This window comes from Rhynchophorus ferrugineus, unplaced genomic scaffold, assembly GCF_030347505.1.
Source record: "Rhynchophorus ferrugineus isolate W39M unplaced genomic scaffold, kcgeb_rfMv2 rfM8, whole genome shotgun sequence".
In the NCBI taxonomy this organism is placed as follows: domain Eukaryota; kingdom Metazoa; phylum Arthropoda; class Insecta; order Coleoptera; family Curculionidae; genus Rhynchophorus; species Rhynchophorus ferrugineus.
Genome location: NW_027472587.1, coordinates 31,935,540 through 31,959,026, shown reverse-complemented (window position 1 = coordinate 31,959,026; position 23,487 = coordinate 31,935,540). Strand labels below are relative to the sequence as shown.

The 23,487-nt window shown below is 31.4% G+C and overlaps 1 protein-coding gene and 1 long non-coding RNA gene across 3 annotated transcripts in view; one reads left to right on the top strand and one right to left on the bottom strand.

The window, feature by feature from the left end:
- The first annotated feature begins 3,426 nt into the window (after positions 1-3,426).
- The window catches only part of LOC143200989 (vanin-like protein 1), a 32,001-nt gene continuing 11,940 nt past the window's right edge, over positions 3,427-23,487 (top strand). The window contains exon 1 of one of the 2 annotated variants that reach the window (XM_076411812.1): positions 3,427-3,607. In XM_076411812.1, coding sequence (XP_076267927.1) covers positions 3,551-3,607 — 57 coding nt within the window. In that variant the 5' untranslated portion in view covers positions 3,427-3,550. The remainder of the gene's footprint in view (positions 3,608-23,487) is intronic. The other variant, XM_076411811.1, reaches the window with a different exon arrangement.
- On the bottom strand, positions 17,127-18,396 carry LOC143200481 (uncharacterized). Its single transcript, XR_013006731.1, has 2 exons — positions 18,190-18,396; positions 17,127-18,137 (listed from the first exon to the last, which is right to left on the bottom strand). It is a non-coding gene; the product is annotated as an uncharacterized LOC143200481 (long non-coding RNA).

The following is a 23,487-nucleotide window of genomic DNA, read 5'->3' as shown; positions in this document are numbered from 1 at the left end:
GGAAAACTCTACTGTGCGCATGCCTGAAATATTTTAAAAATATCATATTATAGTTGGAGAGAAAATTATTTCTATTTATTTGTTATTCAAAGCGATTTTGTTCGTATATATTTCTAACGTATACTGTTTTGATGGATGGTCTTTTCTGATACATTAATCATGAAAATATTTAGATTTGTTTTGCTACTAGACTGTCGCCAAATATGAATACCGGACAATTAAAAATATGGTAATAATAAATATAAACGCCTAATAAAAGTAATAATATTTCCAAATTACATGAAAATATATTATATAATTTTACAATTTTTAGATAAGACAAATATGAAAGCATTTTCATTACAGCAATTTATAAAATTTTCTATATTTAATGACATTAAATATAACGTGATGTAAAAAGTCCCATATTATTGAACATAAATGAAAAAGCTTGCCCTATATTTTGCCCTAAAATTCCTTTATAATAACAAATAACAATTCTAGTGATAACCGAATTCCAATTGTTATATTGAGGAGTTAAATATAATAGAATACATTTTAAGTACTACTAACATTTCAATCAAGCAAAAGTACAGTCTGTTGAGGAAAAATAGGAATAAAGAAACAATGATTGAATATAAGAAACGCTTCAGCAATATATCTGCAATTAATTATTAATAAATATTATGACCTAATCAAAAGCTATTATAACTTTTACCTTTCTCCATCAATTTTTGTTGTCTTTACACTTTTTATTACTGTCTTTTTGAAATATCCATGTTTCATCAAGATAAAGTAAAAAAAAATAATTTAATTTTAATTAAAAAATGTTCTTCAAGATGTAGTAAAAAAGTCAAATAAATTATCTTCCTTTATTTTATTATAAGCCTTTAAAAAGTGATTTTTTTAAGGCAGCGTCTGGAAGTTGCATTAGACCTATTAAAATTTGACCATTTAAATCCTATGCCCCGTAAGAGTTTATGAAGGGATGCCTTACATCCCTCAAAAAGCTGCTTGTCCCTAACTCTTTTATGTATACTTTCCAGACTAACAATTTTCTCTAAAATAATTTTACTAAATTATATTTATATCGATACAATAGTTTGTGTACTTACTGTTCTTATATATTGCGTATATTTGAGCTCGAATAGAGCCATTTCAAGATGGTTAAGATTCGTTATCCACTTCCTATGTAGTCGGGTTTTCTTGGTTGAACCTAACATATTATTCTTCATTTTGTAAGCGATGTTAGTCACAGTACCCACAGTAATATTTAGCGCGGCAACAACCCGCTAAAAACATTTTCAATAAAATTGCAGCAACTTATAATATTTAATATCAACAATACATACCTTTCTAACGGAATTTACGGGCAAAAGGGGGCTTCCATTATTTCGTTCATTTTCGAAATAACTTATTAAAGCCGCATTCAGTTTTTGACCCTGACTATTGTTTTCGGTATTTCAAACAAAGTAATATCATGTATAACACAAGGATTTAAAATTTATCAAAACATTTGAAGCGCTAAAATAATGTTCGCCGGTTTATAACCTATTGTAATTAAAATTAATATTTTGAATAATTTTGCGTACGTTTGACAACCGGACGACCGGTGACAGGCTAGTTCGATTTCACGTTCGAACTTATCACACAGCATTATGTCTTTTTTTAACTAGAATAAAATGAGAAGGAAAATATTGTCTGATTCTGAAACGAATTTACAAATTGCAACAGGCAATACAATAAACATCTGTATGACGTATGTACAAAAAATTTTGAATAGGCTATAGGTTTTTCTAACAACCAAAGACAGATGGATACCCGAAATACAACTTAAACATTATTAGATAAATATTATCTTGTAGAAATTGTTATGTGTTGTTGATGGATGATGTTGTTATGTGTTTCATCACAAGGCAATACTTATGTATAATTATTTGTTTTCCTTTCTATAATGATTATGGTATATTTTGAGTGGTTAAGATAAGTTTCATTACGTCCGATGTGATATAAATACATTGCACTTTATGAATATTACAAGTACAATTAAGTGACTTGCGAAATATTAATCTAATCTAAAATGGAATTAAATTCAATAATGAATTCGATATGACTGAATGTATGATGTATGATAGGACATCTTAGGTATAAGAGGACCAAGCATATATATTTCATGTATATATATATATATAAGTGAGTTAATTTATATTTTTTTGGTAAACCATTATTAAAATAAAATTTCAAATATTGTTCTGTACTTATGCACAAGTGTATTGTCCTGATAAAAGGAAATTTTCTCTTCTTTTTCTCCCTCCTTGGCTTCCCTTTCTATGGCCCTGAACCCGGTTTCCACCATCTTTAGTAACTATCGGTCGATAAACCTCGATCTAGAGATTGATGGGTAAATCGTTGCATATTTACATTACATACAACTGTAACTTACATTTACATACAACTGCGGCACCTACCTCTAGGCCAGAGATCTTTTTTGGTTTGATTACTGTTTTTGACCATCTTTCAACCAACGTGCGACCATATTTAAATTCAGTTTCCCAATTTTTAATGATTAGTATGGAAGGAGCAGACTCCCTATGCATTTTTGTCAATTTTAGATTAATTTCCTTAGGAGTCAACAACACAGATCACCAGGGGCTCGCGCTATTCCTTGCCTTGCACATCAATATCACTATTTACTTTTGAAGAACGCAAATCACCTTTGACGAAATTATACGTACATAATACTTCTCTCAGAGCAATATAGAAAATGTATTAAAACTAACACAAATAATTTATAAATATTTTTTGCGGTCTCGGAACCATACTAAAGAGACATTTTTCCACATGCACCATCTTAGATCAGTAGAAGCTCCTGCAGCTTGATGGATTCAGCTCATTACTTATTTCTTCTCATATTCGCTGATCCCAAGTACTTGAACTTCTACACTTCCTGGATCTCGCTGAAGTTTACTGCAGACAATCCATCAGGGTTTTTGAGGGACTTTGATCTGTTTTTCGTTAATTCTCAAGCCATATAGTTCTACAATGCGAACTATATCATGAAAAACTCTAAAGGTCATTCATTACAGTCATGAGTCATGAGTTGTCAGTAATATGAAGAACTCCTTCCATCATGCCTTATCATGCTCATGATTGGAACGTTACCTGTAAGATGGTGCAAAGTATAAGAAAATTAGAAGCAATATTTCTAATATCAACTTAGTTGTTAATCTTTTGAAACAAACTTTAACAAAATTAAGTCATATCAAGTAAAATCTCATATCTCGAAATACCGTATAATCAACAAACGACCGTTCTCTAGACGTGTGTTGAAATCTAAACACACAAACAAATGTAACATGGGCATTTTTGGTGATTATCTGTAAAATTAAAAATTATTTTAGCAATGTGTCATAACCCTGTTTGTGATAAGGCATACCTTATCGCAGAACAAATAAAGCTATCTAAAAAAAATAGATAGATTTATATTTTCATGGATCAATTTATTTGTGGTCCTTAGTAAACTCGTATATTTGCGATTGTTCCGTCCGTCATTTATATTAGGCTGTAGCAAATGGGCAAAGTTTTCTTTTTTTGTGTCCTATTCGGCATTTGGACCATTTCTGATGCCGTAAGTATTATACAATAATAGTTGATAATTATGTATATATTGTTGAGATTATATTGTATAGTTTAATAATACTTATGTTAAAATATATGTGATTGTAATACAATTTGGTGATTATATAAGATGTTGAAAATAATTTACTAATGACCACTGAGTACGAAAACATGATGATTTAAAAAATTGAGATCAAACCAATCAGAATAACGAGTTGTTATTTGATAATTAAATATGTACTACAAAATTTACCTGGAGAATTGTGGAATTAGTCGACTTTATTATTATGACTGAAATTGTTATGATCCCAAAACCAGCAATAAGAAGTAAAATCCTATAGACCAAATTCACTGGTATCGATAATAGTTTATTAAAACTATATACGATAATACTATAAAATAGCTATTTAAAATATTTTCATGGAAAAGGTAAACACCAATTATATAGAGGATATAGACCTGATTCCTGCTATCAATTCATTTCAAAGAATTTTTTAAAAGAGTTTCTTAATAAATAAAAGTCACCAGATGTACACAATCACAGACATCAAGTTCAAAAAAAATTTATTACCGAGGTAGTACGCTAAATTCTCCTATCTTAGCCAGAATGTTTAGAGCCAAACAAGAGGAAATCTGCTCAACAATGAAAGAAGCTAAAGCAATTGTATATTATATTTATTCCATATAGTATCAAGTTAAGGTAACTTGGGATGGAACTTCATTCAATGGCTGTTTCAAAAAGAGCGAAAACAAAAACTATATTGGTTTATTGTTAGATGGAACTTCCCCTAAGATATGAATGTTGAATGGAGCAATATCTGGACAATACGGAGGCTGGGGTAGACAATATTTTGCATTAGAGTGTGTATATGGTTCAGACTTTAATACATTGATAATTAATATTTTATAGTAAATCACATATACATGCTGGATTGGATTGCAAATTATATTGTTGTCATTTCGACAGAAAGCCAAGTTTCTTCCTTGTGTTAGTGTGAGATGTTTGCTTGCTCTCGAGAATGAATTGAAGACGCCCAAAGAAAAATATCGATTTATCGATATAATCTTCTTTAAATATCGACATCGATTTTTTGTCGACCAATATATTATAACTGTTATATTTTTAAAAACGTCTGGGTTTATTGAATTTTTTTTAAATATGGAGATATCGATATATATCGATCTCTATCATTTAGATTTTTTTTGGTGCTTGAAGTTCTTGAAGTGATATTTCCCAAAAATACTTCATTCCACATACTTAATAAAGCGTAATTTATTATTTTACACGTTGTTCAAATAAAATGTTACGAATCACTTATTTTTAATCACATTAGTTAATAAGACACTTATGGCTTTGGAACAAAAGAGAAACTTTGTTTATTTTTTATCTTAGACCTAGCTGGTTTTAAAAATCCTAGCTAATTTCAACTGGAATTCTTGAGGTGCCCGTGAAGGTAGGGTTGCGCCGGGGTGTGAGGGCCCGGAGGCTGCTTTTGGTCATTTGACTATTTAGGGACAGGGGTTATCGAGGTGCGAGCACCTTGTAGAAGGATTTTAAGAAAAGGTTTTCAGAAAGGGCTGAGGATTGTAGGAATTTGTTGAAAGATGGTTCACAAATTCGGTCACTGGTGGGGTGTCTGTCACTCTATGAATATGGGAGTTTCTGATGAACCACTGGGCGCACAGTGAATGAAGGAGTATTTTGTTCTGCATTATTTGCAGGTGTTTGACCAGGCTTGGCGTAGCGTAGCTGGACCAAGTGTTTAACCCGAAGAGGGCCATCATTGATCTGATTAAGTTCTTGTAAAGCAGCTTTATTTTCTTGGGGTCTCCAGGTGAATCGGCGGTCAAAATTGAGACCTAAATAAATGGCCCTATCGCGCCTAAGGTGTATCCTGACATCTATTCTGTGGTCAAAAGTTGCGGCTTGAGTTTTTTGGGCGTTAATTTCTAATCTCAAAAATATTAGCCATTTCACGGCTGCGGAAAGTTGACCTGTTGTGCACCCGGTCTGGGGAACGAACATTTGAAAAAAAGTCTGTGTCATCCGAGTATTGTGTGATTTCCACATCCTTTTTCATTGGAATTTCGGTCATGCAGAAGTTACAAAGGTCAGGCGCTAGTGGAGAGCCCTGGGGGGACTCCGGAACTGATTATTTTGGTGCTAGAGAAGGATTTTTCTACCCTTACTTGGAAAGATCTTTCCTACACAAAAGATTTATTGGTTTATATATCATATTAAATCATCGTGGAAAACTTTGTGGAAGGCCAGTGTGATGACCAGGAAGACAGCACAAAGGATGTATTTTCTATTTAGTGCGCTTTGGATGTGAGGGGCCAAGCTGACCTATGAGCGAAAAATTTGTTTGCATCGCTAGTCTTTTATGCAATTTTGAACAGCCCTAATACAAAACAGCGCTCTCTAATATTTCTTCTTCTTCTTTCCTACACTGGTTCTTGTATCGATATAAATCATATATTTAACATTAATAACTTTTTTTTGTTGAGAATAATTTAATGGATATTTCCTACTTAAGGCTTGTTAAAATGCTACGAATACATGTAAAAACGAACACCTAATAAAGTAATTGTTATATAAATAGTAACACCTATAATGTTATTCATGGTTATTATTTTTACTATGTCGTTTTATAAAATACTAAATATTGTTAAATTTAAAAAATAATATAATAAAATATTGAACTCTTTCCTAGTATCAATTATCTAAGTAAAGAAAGAAATGCAAGCTAAATATTTAACATGTTGCTGTAAAAATAGTACATGTCAATAGGTATAAACTCGTGTATTTTTAATATGATCTTGTTTTTAATAATTTCTATAAATTTACTAAGCATGATATTTAAGATTTTGGTACATAAAATGTTGATCTATGATCAAATATGTATCAATAGGTTGGAGGAGAAGTAATTTTTTTTATTAGTTGTAATAGATGGTCTTTTGCCACTTTCCTGGTAAAAACATAATTTCTACAAATCAAAAGTAATTCCATTAAAATAGTAAATAAATCATTAATTTAAGTGGAAACCAAGTATGAGGTTTATTTTGATATCCATTCTTATTTAAATGGTTTTAATTGAAATCTTACCTTTGAAACGCGCTCAAGTAAGGCTTTATTCATTAAATATTGCCATAGATAGGTGACTTCAAAGCTATCTAAGAGGAAAATTACTTTAAAAACCGAAACTACTTTTCCACAACCTTAAACAGAATTATTCAAATAATTTCAAGAGTTGTACTAAAGATATCTTCGGGCTATTGTCCTTTTAAAAGTATATAAATATTTTCATCAGTTTTAGTTGACGTCGAAATATAATTGTTCAATAAGTTTGACATATTTACAATATAGGTTACGCACACCTAGTCACAGGAATTTTTAAGTTTTCTCTAATCTAAATTATTATCACTATTATCACTAATTTTGTTGATTCATATTTAGTTTGGCTCTAATCTAAATTATTACCACCATAGTTACTATAGTTATCGTCTACAGACTTAACAAGATTTTAGAACTGAATTAGGCTAACTTAGGTTTTTTAATAAGACTGGGTGTTATGTTGAAAAGTAATGAAACAAACTATACATGAGGTACTGCGGAATGCCCATCACAATATCCATCTTGTGGTAGCAATATTAACATTCTGTGGATGCATTGATAGTTGGTGAGCTTCCTGTGTGTTGGCATCTTTCTATGTATGATAATTATGTTTTGCATTAGAGTGTGTATATGGTTCAGACTTTAATACATTGATAATTAATATTTTATAGTAAATCACATATATATGCTGGATTGGATTGCAAATTATATTGTTGTCATTTCGACAGGAAGCCAAGTTTCTTCCTTGTGTTAATGTGAGATGTTTGCTTCCTCTCGAGAATGAACTGAAGACGCCCAAAGAAAAATATCGATTTATCGATGTAATCTTCTTTAAATATCGACATCGATTTTTCGGTCAATATATCGATTTTTTGTCGACCAATATATTATAACTATTATATTTTTAAAAATGTCTGGATTTATTGAAATTTCTTTAAATACGGATGATATCGATACATATCGATCTCTATAATTTAGATATTGAAATTGAATATAATTGAAATCTTACCTTTCAAACGCGCTCAAGTCAGGCTTTATTCATTAAATATTGCCATAGATATGTGACTCCAAAGCTATCTAAGAGGAAAACTACTTTAAAAACCGACATTATTATTCCACGACATTAAACAGAATTACTCAAATAATTTCAAGAGTTGTACTAAAGATATTTTCGGATTATTGTCCTGTTAAAGGTATATAAATATTTTCATCAGTTTTAGTTGATGTCGAAATATAATTGTTCAATAAGTTTGACATATTTACAATATAGGTTGCGCACACCTAGTCACAGGAATTTTTAAGTTTTCTCTAATCTAAATTATTATCATTATTATTACTAATTTTGTTGATTCATATTTAGTTTGGCTCTAATCTAAATTATTACCACCATAGTTACTATAGTTATATCGTCTACAGACTTAACAAGATTTCAGAACTGAATTAGGCTAACTTAGGTTTTTTAATAAGACAGGGTGTTACGTTGAAAAGTAATGAAACAAACTATACATGAGGTACTGCGGAATGCCCATCACAATATCCATCTTGTGGTAGCAATATTAACATTCTGTGGATGCATTGATACTTGGTGAGCCTCCTGTATGTTGGCATCTTTCGATGTATGATAATTACGTTAGTTATTCGCCTAACTTGCCATGATTATTTGGCATCAATGACTGGATAATATACAACAGGTTAAATGAACTCTCCCAAAATAATATGAGCTTCAAGCTGGTATGATCCCGCCCTTATTCAAATGCTTTTATCCTTCAAATATCTCCATATTTTATGATTTTAAGGTATTGTAAATTGTAACTATAAAGTATATATTTGAGTGTCTAGCGTTATATTCTGACTAAATATTGAAAAATGTCCGGTAAAGATTATTTTAATGGAGATAAATAAGTCTACTCAGAATTTAGATATATATTATTTACTTTACAATTTCATCGTTTTAATAAAATATCATTCACTTGTATTGAAGTTTGCGAGGAAATAATTATTATGACTGGTTATAAATGACATGATAAGATGACAAATACAGTTGATTGAAAAATTATATCGGCTAAATGGTGACCGCGACTCGGTATGCAACTTTCGGCTTTTTTAAGGCAATTTTCATGACATCCTGCAACATCTGAAGCTGAATTTCTTCAATTTCGTGACGAATATTGTCTTTAAGATGTTGAATCGTTTGGGGCTTATTCACATAAACTTTTGATTTTAAAAAGCCGGGTGCTGTTAAATCCGGAGATCTGGCTGGTCTTGCTAAATCGCCACTTCGTCTTCGTGAAGAAACAATCATTCAGTAATTGAATTGCTGAACGAGCTATGTGTGTACTGTGGCCCCATCTTGCTCAAACCACATGTCATCTAGTCCTTGCTCTACCATCTCAGGCACAAGAAAATTTCGAATCATGTCTTGGTACCGTTCCGCAGTAACAGAAACTGCAACAAATTGGTAATTTTCAAAAAAATAGGGACCAATGATGTTTCCAGTATGAATACCACACCATAGAGTTGTTTTTAATGGATGCAATGATGTTTCGTGAATTAATTGATCTCTCGGTAGCAATTTTTGGACCAATTGAATTTTGTACGGGAACATTTTCAAATCAGTTTTCAAAAGTCGGCTTAAATTTCATGCAGAAATGTGTAACTGGGAACCACGTCTCCATTAATGCTTCTGAAGACTCTGCAACACTATCGCGCACCAGAGCCACATTTTCAGCGTTACAAGACGTCCGTTGTCTTCCAGAATGAGGCCTGTGTGTTGTACTAACGCACTGTCGAAAATTCGCATGTAAACGACAAATTGTGGTTTTGTGAGACACTGGACGGTTATGATATATTTGACACAGGTTCCTCTGAGTGGCAATAATGGAACGATTATTTTCAATAAATATTTCACTATTTCTGCTCGTTCTTGTAGCATATATTTATCCATAATTAAAATTGGATATCTACACAATACAACGGTTAAAGCAAAACTGAGCTAGACGTCACATAACCAAGATGACGCGAAATCAAAATGGTAGAGGTACTTTTGCCCCACCTGTTATCTCCTGCAACTACGAATTTGTTAGTCGTTGAAATAATTTTGTGGGCTTTCAAAATGTTTTGTGAACCAACAAATGATTATTATTGATGACAAAAACGATAACAATATATTATTTCTATACAACATTTGTTAAACAAATTTGTTAGTTGAAAGTAATAGAAAAAATATTTCATCTTTACTCTTTGCAATTTTAGTGATCTTCGTTTTATTGACATTAAAATAAACAACGCTTAACTATTATCTTCCTAATTTCGATATCTTGTTGAGGATGCTCCGTACAATTTATTGTGTTATAAAGTATAAGCATTTGCCAGTATAAAATTTTACTTGGTTTAAATTATTTCTTATGACTAGGTGTGTCGCTATATTAAGTCTTGTAAATAGTTTTGGTATCAAATAGAAAAGGCAAGATATTGTTTCTAATCTACTAATAAATTAAAATTAATAAATTAAAAACCCCTGTTTTTATTAGGTTACATATATCAACTGGCGTGTTTGAATAAATTCGATATCGTTTGTCACTAGTGTTAAACTGCCTACCTGAGTCGAGTGTTTTATTGTTAACCGACTTCGAAAAAGGAAAAGCCTGTATATGTATATATATATATATATATATATATATATATATATATATATATATATATATGCATATATATATATATATATATATATATATATATGCATGCAGAAATGTGTAACTGGGAACCACGTCTCCATTGATGCTTCTGAAGACTCTGTAACACTATCGCGCACCAGAGTCACATTTTCAGCGTTACAAGACGTCCGTTGTCTTCCAGAACGAGGCCTGTGTGCTGTCCTAACGGACTGTCGAAAATTCGCATGTAAACGACAAATTGTGGTTTTGTGAGACACTGGACGGTTATGATATATTTGACACAATTTCCTCTGGGTGGCAATAATGGAACGATTATTTTCAATAAATATTTCACTATTTCTGCTCGTTCTTGTAGCATATATTTATCCATAATTACAATTGGATATCTACACAATACAACGGTTAAAGCAAAACTGAGCTAGACGTCACATAACCAAGATGACGCGAAATCAAAATGGTAGAGGTACTTTTGCCCCACCTGTTATCTCCTGCAACTACGAATTTGTTAGTCGTTGAAATAATTTTGTGGGCTTTCAAAATGTTTTGTGAACCAACAAATGATTATTATTGATGACAAAAACGATAACAATATATTATTTCTATACAACATTTGTTAAACAAATTTGTTAGTTGAAAGTAATAGAAAAAATATTTCATCTTTACTCTTTGCAATTTTAGTGATCTTCGTTTTATTGACATTAAAATAAACAACGCTTAACTATTATCTTCCTAATTTCGATATCTTGTTGAGGATGCTCCGTACAATTTATTGTGTTATAAAGTATAAGCATTTGCCAGTATAAAATTTTACTTGGTTTAAATTATTTCTTATGACTAGGTGTGTCGCTATATTAAGTCTTGTAAATAGTTTTGGTATCAAATAGAAAAGGCAAGATATTGTTTCTAATCTACTAATAAATTAAAATTAATAAATTAAAAACCCCTGTTTTTATTAGGTTACATATATCAACTGGCGTGTTTGAATAAATTCGATATCGTTTGTCACTAGTGTTAAACTGCCTACCTGAGTCGAGTGTTTTATTGTTAACCGACTTCGAAAAAGGAAAAGCCTGTATATGTATATATATATATATATATATATATATATATATATATATATATATATATATATGCATATATATATATATATATATATATATATATATATATATATATATGCATGCAGAAATGTGTAACTGGGAACCACGTCTCCATTGATGCTTCTGAAGACTCTGTAACACTATCGCGCACCAGAGTCACATTTTCAGCGTTACAAGACGTCCGTTGTCTTCCAGAACGAGGCCTGTGTGCTGTCCTAACGGACTGTCGAAAATTCGCATGTAAACGACAAATTGTGGTTTTGTGAGACACTGGACGGTTATGATATATTTGACACAATTTCCTCTGGGTGGCAATAATGGAACGATTATTTTCAATAAATATTTCACTATTTCTGCTCGTTCTTGTAGCATATATTTATCCATAATTACAATTGGATATCTACACAATACAACGGTTAAAGCAAAACTGAGCTAGACGTCACATAACCAAGATGACGCGAAATCAAAATGGTAGAGGTACTTTTGCCCCACCTGTTATCTCCTGCAACTACGAATTTGTTAGTCGTTGAAATAATTTTGTGGGCTTTCAAAATGTTTTGTGAACCAACAAATGATTATTATTGATGACAAAAACGATAACAATATATTATTTCTATACAACATTTGTTAAACAAATTTGTTAGTTGAAAGTAATAGAAAAAATATTTCATCTTTACTCTTTGCAATTTTAGTGATCTTCGTTTTATTGACATTAAAATAAACAACGCTTAACTATTATCTTCCTAATTTCGATATCTTGTTGAGGATGCTCCGTACAATTTATTGTGTTATAAAGTATAAGCATTTGCCAGTATAAAATTTTACTTGGTTTAAATTATTTCTTATGACTAGGTGTGTCGCTATATTAAGTCTTGTAAATAGTTTTGGTATCAAATAGAAAAGGCAAGATATTGTTTCTAATCTACTAATAAATTAAAATTAATAAATTAAAAACCCCTGTTTTTATTAGGTTACATATATCAACTGGCGTGTTTGAATAAATTCGATATCGTTTGTCACTAGTGTTAAACTGCCTACCTGAGTCGAGTGTTTTATTGTTAACCGACTTCGAAAAAGGAAAAGCCTGTATATGTATATATATATATATATATATATATATATATATATATATATATATATATATATATATGCATATATATATATATATATATATATATATATATATATATATATGCATGCAGAAATGTGTAACTGGGAACCACGTCTCCATTGATGCTTCTGAAGACTCTGTAACACTATCGCGCACCAGAGTCACATTTTCAGCGTTACAAGACGTCCGTTGTCTTCCAGAACGAGGCCTGTGTGCTGTCCTAACGGACTGTCGAAAATTCGCATGTAAACGACAAATTGTGGTTTTGTGAGACACTGGACGGTTATGATATATTTGACACAGGTTCCTCTGAGTGGCAATAATGGAACGATTATTTTCAATAAATATTTCACTATTTCTGCTCGTTCTTGTAGCATATATTTATCCATAATTAAAATTGGATATCTACACAATACAACGGTTAAAGCAAAACTGAGCTAGACGTCACATAACCAAGATGACGCGAAATCAAAATGGTAGAGGTACTTTTGCCCCACCTGTTATCTCCTGCAACTACGAATTTGTTAGTCGTTGAAATAATTTTGTGGGCTTTCAAAATGTTTTGTGAACCAACAAATGATTATTATTGATGACAAAAACGATAACAATATATTATTTCTATACAACATTTGTTAAACAAATTTGTTAGTTGAAAGTAATAGAAAAAATATTTCATCTTTACTCTTTGCAATTTTAGTGATCTTCGTTTTATTGACATTAAAATAAACAACGCTTAACTATTATCTTCCTAATTTCGATATCTTGTTGAGGATGCTCCGTACAATTTATTGTGTTATAAAGTATAAGCATTTGCCAGTATAAAATTTTACTTGGTTTAAATTATTTCTTATGACTAGGTGTGTCGCTATATTAAGTCTTGTAAATAGTTTTGGTATCAAATAGAAAAGGCAAGATATTGTTTCTAATCTACTAATAAATTAAAATTAATAAATTAAAAACCCCTGTTTTTATTAGGTTACATATATCAACTGGCGTGTTTGAATAAATTCGATATCGTTTGTCACTAGTGTTAAACTGCCTACCTGAGTCGAGTGTTTTATTGTTAACCGACTTCGAAAAAGGAAAAGCCTGTATATGTATATATATATATATATATATATATATATATATATATATATATATATATATATATATATATGCATATATATATATAATATATATATATGCATGCAGAAATGTGTAACTGGGAACCACGTCTCCATTGATGCTTCTGAAGACTCTGTAACACTATCGCGCACCAGAGTCACATTTTCAGCGTTACAAGACGTCCGTTGTCTTCCAGAACGAGGCCTGTGTGCTGTCCTAACGGACTGTCGAAAATTCGCATGTAAACGACAAATTGTGGTTTTGTGAGACACTGGACGGTTATGATATATTTGACACAATTTCCTCTGGGTGGCAATAATGGAACGATTATTTTCAATAAATATTTCACTATTTCTGCTCGTTCTTGTAGCATATATTTATCCATAATTACAATTGGATATCTACACAACACAACGGTTAAAGCAAAAGTGAGCTAGACGTCACATAACCAAGATGACGCGCAATCAAAATGGTAGAGGTACTTTTGCCCCACCTGTTATCTCCTGCAACTACGAATTTGTTAGTCGTTGAAATAATTTTGTGGGCTTTCAAAATGTTTTGTGAACCAACAAATGATAATTATTGATGACAAAAACGATAACAATATAATATTTCTATACAACATTTGTTAAACAAATTTGTTAGTTGAAAGTAATAGAAAAAATATTTCATCTTTAGTCTTTGCAATTTTAGTGATCTTCGTTTTATTGACATTAAAATAAACAACGCTTAATTATTATCTTCCTAATTTCGATATCTTGTTGAGGATGTTCCGTACAATTTATTTTGTTATAAAGTATAAGCATTTGCCAGTATAAAATTTTACTTGGTTTAAATTATTTCTTATGACTAGGTGTGTCGTTATATTAAGTCTTGTAAATAGTTTTGGTATCAAATAGAAAAGGCAAGATATTGTTTCTAATCTACTAATAAATTAAAATTAATAAATTAAAAACCCCTGTTTTTATTAGGTTACATATATCAACTGGCGTGTTTGAATAAATTCGATATCGTTTGTCACTAGTGTTAAACTGCCTACCTGAGTCGAGTGTTTTATTGTTAACCGACTTCGAAAAAGGAAAAGCCTGTATATGTATATATATATATATATATATATATATATATATATATATATATATATGCATATATATATATATATATATATATATATATATATGCATGCAGAAATGTGTAACTGGGAACCACGTCTCCATTGATGCTTCTGAAGACTCTGTAACACTATCGCGCACCAGAGTCACATTTTCAGCGTTACAAGACGTCCGTTGTCTTCCAGAACGAGGCCTGTGTGCTGTCCTAACGGACTGTCGAAAATTCGCATGTAAACGACAAATTGTGGTTTTGTGAGACACTGGACGGTTATGATATATTTGACACAGGTTCCTCTGAGTGGCAATAATGGAACGATTATTTTCAATAAATATTTCACTATTTCTGCTCGTTCTTGTAGCATATATTTATCCATAATTAAAATTGGATATCTACACAATACAACGGTTAAAGCAAAACTGAGCTAGACGTCACATAACCAAGATGACGCGAAATCAAAATGGTAGAGGTACTTTTGCCCCACCTGTTATCTCCTGCAACTACGAATTTGTTAGTCGTTGAAATAATTTTGTGGGCTTTCAAAATGTTTTGTGAACCAACAAATGATTATTATTGATGACAAAAACGATAACAATATATTATTTCTATACAACATTTGTTAAACAAATTTGTTAGTTGAAAGTAATAGAAAAAATATTTCATCTTTACTCTTTGCAATTTTAGTGATCTTCGTTTTATTGACATTAAAATAAACAACGCTTAACTATTATCTTCCTAATTTCGATATCTTGTTGAGGATGCTCCGTACAATTTATTGTGTTATAAAGTATAAGCATTTGCCAGTATAAAATTTTACTTGGTTTAAATTATTTCTTATGACTAGGTGTGTCGCTATATTAAGTCTTGTAAATAGTTTTGGTATCAAATAGAAAAGGCAAGATATTGTTTCTAATCTACTAATAAATTAAAATTAATAAATTAAAAACCCCTGTTTTTATTAGGTTACATATATCAACTGGCGTGTTTGAATAAATTCGATATCGTTTGTCACTAGTGTTAAACTGCCTACCTGAGTCGAGTGTTTTATTGTTAACCGACTTCGAAAAAGGAAAAGCCTGTATATGTATATATATATATATATATATATATATATATATATATATATATATATATGCATATATATATATAATATATATATATGCATGCAGAAATGTGTAACTGGGAACCACGTCTCCATTGATGCTTCTGAAGACTCTGTAACACTATCGCGCACCAGAGTCACATTTTCAGCGTTACAAGACGTCCGTTGTCTTCCAGAACGAGGCCTGTGTGCTGTCCTAACGGACTGTCGAAAATTCGCATGTAAACGACAAATTGTGGTTTTGTGAGACACTGGACGGTTATGATATATTTGACACAATTTCCTCTGGGTGGCAATAATGGAACGATTATTTTCAATAAATATTTCACTATTTCTGCTCGTTCTTGTAGCATATATTTATCCATAATTACAATTGGATATCTACACAACACAACGGTTAAAGCAAAAGTGAGCTAGACGTCACATAACCAAGATGACGCGCAATCAAAATGGTAGAGGTACTTTTGCCCCACCTGTTATCTCCTGCAACTACGAATTTGTTAGTCGTTGAAATAATTTTGTGGGCTTTCAAAATGTTTTGTGAACCAACAAATGATAATTATTGATGACAAAAACGATAACAATATAATATTTCTATACAACATTTGTTAAACAAATTTGTTAGTTGAAAGTAATAGAAAAAATATTTCATCTTTAGTCTTTGCAATTTTAGTGATCTTCGTTTTATTGACATTAAAATAAACAACGCTTAATTATTATCTTCCTAATTTCGATATCTTGTTGAGGATGTTCCGTACAATTTATTTTGTTATAAAGTATAAGCATTTGCCAGTATAAAATTTTACTTGGTTTAAATTATTTCTTATGACTAGGTGTGTCGTTATATTAAGTCTTGTAAATAGTTTTGGTATCAAATAGAAAAGGCAAGATATTGTTTCTAATCTACTAATAAATTAAAATTAATAAATTAAAAACCCCTGTTTTTATTAGGTTACATATATCAACTGGCGGGTTTGAATAAATTCGATATCGTTTGTCACTAGTGTTAAACTGCCTACCTGAGTCGAGTGTTTTGTTGTTAACCGACTTCGAAAAAGGAAGAGCCTGTATATATATAAATTTTTTATTTTCAACATTCTTTTTTATTCCAAGGAGTGCACTTCTGAGGTAACCCTATTTTAACAAAATTAGGATCTGTTGCGGGGAAAGGAGGGAAATAGAGAAAAACGCTCAAATTTCAAAGCCACGTACAAAGTTTTCACATATTTTTATCTAAAATAATCAGATATTTATATATAATATTATTGCCGAGCTGATGTGACGGAAAATTGTAAGTCGTTCATTGCAAAAGCCACTCAGTTTGTTTTTTAACATAAGCACCAACTATAACATATAAGACCTTGAAGGAATACCCTCGACAACTGCTTCTATAGTGTGTTGGTTAAAGCATTTAGCTCCCAAACGGAAGTCGCGGGTTCGATTCTCGGCGGGGACAATACCTTTTTGGTGTCATCCAGGCTAGTTAGCGAACCCCGGCACCCCTGAAATTTCCTAATTTTTAATCATTATATCTTTATTTCTATTTTTGTTCATACGGGCTGCATCATTACTTAGCCTACCCATTATAATATTATATGAAATAACTGCGTAATTTATTAAGTAAATATTTAACACTAAAAAGACAAAAATTAAATATTTTTAACAAAAAAATTGAACTGACTTCAAGAAATAAATAAGAAACACACTAAAAATTAAAAAATAATCTTAGATTTTTAACACAAAAAAATTAAAATACAACATGTACGTAATAATCATTGTAACAACTAAATAAAAATAATCAAAAACCTTATATAATCTATCTACGACACGTATTTTATATTATACTATAACATATACACACAATTTATCTTAATATCTACCTAAACCTATTTATCTATTGGCAATATTATTTTAACTACTACCTTCTGATCATTTTGTCGTCGTGTCAAGCCCAAACAATTCAAAAATAATAATATAATTTTGTGAAATATACACAAAATTAAATTACAAACAAAACAAATCCTTTTTTTCAATATATTTTGAAGTCTCCTTTTACCTTACTTTATGGGTTTATCTGGACTGGGCCTAAAGTTTAACGTGGGCTCCGAACCACGATCCTCCGAGTGACCAATTTTAGAAATCATCCCAGAAGACATCCGGTCTTACCCAGCCTGGTTACTGGCGTGACTGGAATCATTTTCCTTGTCGAATTTTACACTCTTGTCTAGAACATTCACACATTTTAAACAACCACAAATAAAAATTTACGACCATACCCAAGCAGGATTCGAACCCGCGGCTATCGCATCAGTAGGAGGACCGTCCCATCGCCTTTACCACTGCGCCACCAAGAAGGCAAAACAAATCTAATTTGTTGCTCGGTACCGCCTTTAAAGTGATCAATTGGTGGTATTAAGCCAAACTATGTGTATATAGTATAATATAAAATAGGTCTAGTAGATAGGTTAAATAAGGTTCTAGATTATTTTTATTTTGTTGTTACAACGATTATTATCTACATATTTTATTTTTATTTTTTCGTATTAAAAATCTAAACTATTAAAAATATGACTAACTAATAAAAATTCAACTATTTTTTAATTTGTAGTGATTTACTTATTAATTTTTTGAAGTCGGTTCAATTTTTTTGTTAGAAATATTTTTGTTTTATGTATTTCAGTTCAATCTCCTTGAAGTTACTGACGTAGATAGAGTGACTTCTCCTATTTCCAATATTGGACTTGTATCCGTATTGCGTGTATAAATAAAGACGTTGTTATATATTTACAATCAATTATTTACAATTACCATGTTAAGAGACTTATTATTTAAATTACTAATAGGAATTTCATATTTGTTAAACAATTTGGTCCAATTCGCTTTATAGTCAGCCTGTATAATTCAAACTATAAACTTATTTGGCTTTATTTGAGACCTCGCAAAATATTTCCTTCAATTTTTATTACTTATGATACTTTGAAGTCACTTCTGACATGTACAGCAGGATACATCATGGAATACAACAAAGGTATATAACGAAAATTTAAAAAATGCTACAGAAAATGTCAGATTTCCAAAATTGCTCAAATATTCCATATTTCCCTCATCGAATAAAGAAATTCGCTTCATTCAGAAAATTAAGAATGTCAAATTTCTTTTGATTCTTGCCTAGTTCTTGCCTCCTAACGACAATCAAACTTAACTTTGTTTCAGTTGCTCCTATCGATATTTTATGTGTAGTGCCTTGAAAACTGTCGCTCAGTATCGGATGATAGAAATGTCTTGAAATATTCAAATGCCCCTTTAAATATAAGTTTAAAGTCATATATATCTGTTAGTAAAACATATTCAATGAAGCTATACTATAGCGCGTTAGAAAGTTTGATCTCACAATTGATTGATCTTTGAAAATTGAGATTCCAGAAGGTCATTTTCGTAATATTTGTTTTTTTATAAAAAGAGAGAAATGCAGCGCAAACCCAAGGAAAATGTATAGTGTTTACAGTGGTCATAAGTAAACGTCAGTATCTGTTTTAAAATTTTTGGATTGGTTGACCATTGGTCAGTTGCTGAAAAATCGCTATAATTCCTAGCACATCTAGGTAGGATAATATACTAAACGTAGAGAATAAAAAACTTTTGAATCATTTACATCGGACTGTCTATCAGAAACGAAGATTGATATTTGAGTTCCTGTTGTCTTTGACGTTGTCTGAAGAAGATTGTGCTGGAAATCCACAGAAGTTTGAGAAACAATTGATTGCAAAACTCAATTAACGACAAAGAAAATGACGGTAATCATTAGCCAAACTATTAATTCGGCTCTCAAGTTCCCTTAATCAAGGATGAACCTTCTTGGCTGTATATATGGGCGCATTATCATCTTAAAATATGACAATCTTTGGCAGAAATATTCTAATCATTGCTAGTTCTGGCACATATTTCATTATAAAGAATTTCGCAATCGTAACCCTCCATGTAAAACTTGTAGAAGCATTTACTTGCTTCAAACTTGAATTACCTTTTCCTCATTCCTCAATTATATAATATTCAAGTATTCATAGAAAAATTTTACGAAATCACAAATAATTCGAATTATCGAAAAAATATGTTTATTCTTAAAATCGCAGATATCAAAGTAATGCTGAACGTTTACTTTTAATCGATGATCTCATCTATTTAAATCAAATAATAATACATAAATATTGTATTTGAGTTGACGTAATATGAGTATATATGTGAGTAAAATTCATGAGAAAATTCGTGATATTTTATAATATTAATTCAATTTATTTTACTTTGTTTTTAAATCAGATGAGTATCTGTGCGCCAATTTTTGAAGGTTGTTTGATAACAGAAACTCAATGATCTTCGGATTTTATTTGATTAAAAAAAAAATACCGCTAAATTACAGGTTATACACCAGGTCCTAAAATATGTGTTTACCAAATTAAACTGAAAATGTCTCATCCTCTCAGGCTCTTACAGTTCGCTGGATTGCTTCTTTGAACGGAAGTAGACATCCCTATTCTCAAAATCTCTAAGTCTCCTGCGATCACTCTTGCTGACTGCCATTTTCTGACGCTAGCGTGGGACCTTTCTTACGCTTGGATACTTGGGAATGCCATCCACTCTCAACTACCTCTCGAGACTATATGTATCCACACTGACCTCTATCTCATCATGAAAATATTTACCTGAGCCACAGATTCTGCAATTTTGGAGGATAGATTAAACAATTTTTTATATAAAAAATTCCTACGCATTCCCATGCGGTGAAACTAAGTCGTCTGAGAATGGGATATTGTTATCTCTCGTAAAGCTACTCGATCTCTTCTAGCGCTAGAGCGACCTGTAAATTCTGTAACCACTTCCTTCTGTCTCTGTTTTCTTCACACTATGAACGACTGACATGACTTACCCCTTCCTATCATTCTTAACGTTGACATTTCGCTGTTGATGTTCATTTTATCTATACACTCTTTGTTTGTCATATATTTTATTTTACTTTATTATATACTTTGTATTTATACATATAAACATTAATGTTTGTTCACGTCCTTAGTATGGGATGTCCCCTTCTAAACGCAAAAAACCAAAAAAAACCCAATTGTGTAATCATAAAATGACGATAAAGTCGTTGAGAACGATAAAACAACTTCTGCATCTTAAAAAACTGACAAAATTTCTTGACCGACCTCTGAACGCGATTATATACATCACTCTTTAACATCTTCTTGTGCTTCAAAATCATAGGTAGGCCCTAGTGTCATTTACAGTGATGAAACAGCATACAAAATCCTCTTTAAAGCCTTGTTTTGCTCTAAATATTTTTATGAAAAATAATATACATGTTACTCCGGAACTTGACTAACAGGGAACTGATAAATTAAAAATCAAGAAAGTAAATTACTAATATTTTACACACTAAAAATTCTTTCAACCTTCTAAAGAAAGCTGTTAAAATTTCATGTCATTCTGCTCATAAGTTTGTGAGTTTTTATGCTAAGGGTGACTCTACTTTTGTTATTTTCAAGACAATGAATCAAAAATAATTTCGTGTTTTAATTTTACACTGCTTCATGATAGGAAAAAATACCATTCAAGTGAAGCAATGGCTTGAAAGTGTTACTAGGACTCCATTAGCAGAAATAAAAGAAACAAACAACAATAACAAGTTTGTTTGCTGACTTCAAACGTGGTCGTAGAGACACCGATGATGCAGAACGCAGTGGACGCCCAATGAGGTGGTAACACTATAAAACATCAGAAATATCCACAAAATCGTTTTCAATGATCGATAAGTGAAGTAGGTTGAGTTAGCTAACATCGTAAAGATATCAGAAAACGTGTTGGTTTTATATTGTATGAGCATTTGAATATGAGAAAGCTCTGTTCAAAGTGGGTGCCGCGTTTGCTCACTGTTGACCAAAAACAAGAACGTGTTGATGATTCTCAACAGTGTTAGGCCATGTTTAAATGTAACAAACTGGAATTATTGCATCGATGTGTGACAATAGATGAAACATTCACTTCACGCTTGAATCAAAACGATCATCATCTGAGTGGGCAGCAACTGGCTACAGTACTCTTCTGAGGCAAAATAAATCGTTCCACAAAAGTGGTATTGAAATGTCAGAGTAGCACAAGAATGATTATGTTATGTAGCTCTTGATGGCGATTACGTTGATAGTTTTCTTTGTTACGTTCGGGAATTTTCACTCCATGTGTTACCTCATATTACCAATTTGGGTTTTCTATTTGGAGAAGTACGAGATTAATGTCATCTTTTTTTATAGAAAGCTTAAACTTTTTTATTAACTTCAACTGTAATAGCCATATTTGTATGCCATTGCCATTGTCAGACTTCACATGGTCAGTATGTTAATGTTCAATATTGATATTTGACGGCTTGTAATAGACGGTCAATAAGCTTAAATTCGTCAATTGATATAGTCTTTCTGAATTTTTTAAATACTCTCTTTATAGTTGATTGATATTTTAAGGTATTAAAAAATCAAGACAATTTTTAAATAATTTCATTTAATCCTTCCAAAAAATCCTTCAATTATTCATTAGTTTATTTTGTATTGAAAAGATTTTCAATAAAGTTGGTATATTTGCATTTGAGAATTTAAAAAAAAAGCGTAATAGTCCCAGCAGGCAAAGTCTGAGAAGAAAAGTATCTTTAAAAAGGTTTTATTTTGACCAATTTTGAGTTTAGGATAATACTTTGATAATCCTAATGTTTTAACTTATAATGCTTATAATTTATATTAATGCGTAAAGCAAGTGCTTGGTTTATATAAAGTTAACAGGTTAATTGAATATTCCCCAGCCTGACACATAGATGACGCTACTAGAATTAAATCCATACGTTTTTTAGTTAGCCCCAACCCTCAAGAGATGTGTGTATAAATTTGACAGCCGTCGGATTATTAGTTTGTGAATTATATCATTTTGAGTGAAGCAACTTTTGTGATTGTGAAAAAAATGGATAAAAAGGAATTTCACGTGTTGATAAAATATTGCTTTTTGAATCCACAAAATTAGTTTGAATAACGCAATAAACCCGAGATTTTGAGTCGATATGTGACAATGGATGAAATATGGCTCCATCCGAAGTGAAATCGACTCTCATCCGAGTGGACTGCACATGATGAACCCGCTCCAAAGCGTGGGAAAACGCAATAGTCGGCTGGCAAGGTTATATTGACTATTGACTATATTAAAAAAGGAAGGATAATCAACAGCGACTACTAAGTAGCGTTATTGAGCTGTTTGAAGGATAAAATAGTTGAAAATGGCCGCATTTGAAGAAAAAGAAAGTGCTGCTTCACCAAGACAATGAACCGTGTCACAAGTCAGTGAAAACGATGGCAAAAATTCGTGAATTGGGCTTCAAATTACTTCCTCATCCACCGTATTCTCGAGATTTGGCCCCCAATGACTATTTCCTGTTCTCAGATCTCAAAAGAATGCTCGCTGGAAAGAAAGTTTTGTCGAATGAAGAGGTGATCGCCGAAAGTGCGGCCAATTTTGAAGCAAAGGACAATTCCAACTACAGAAATGGT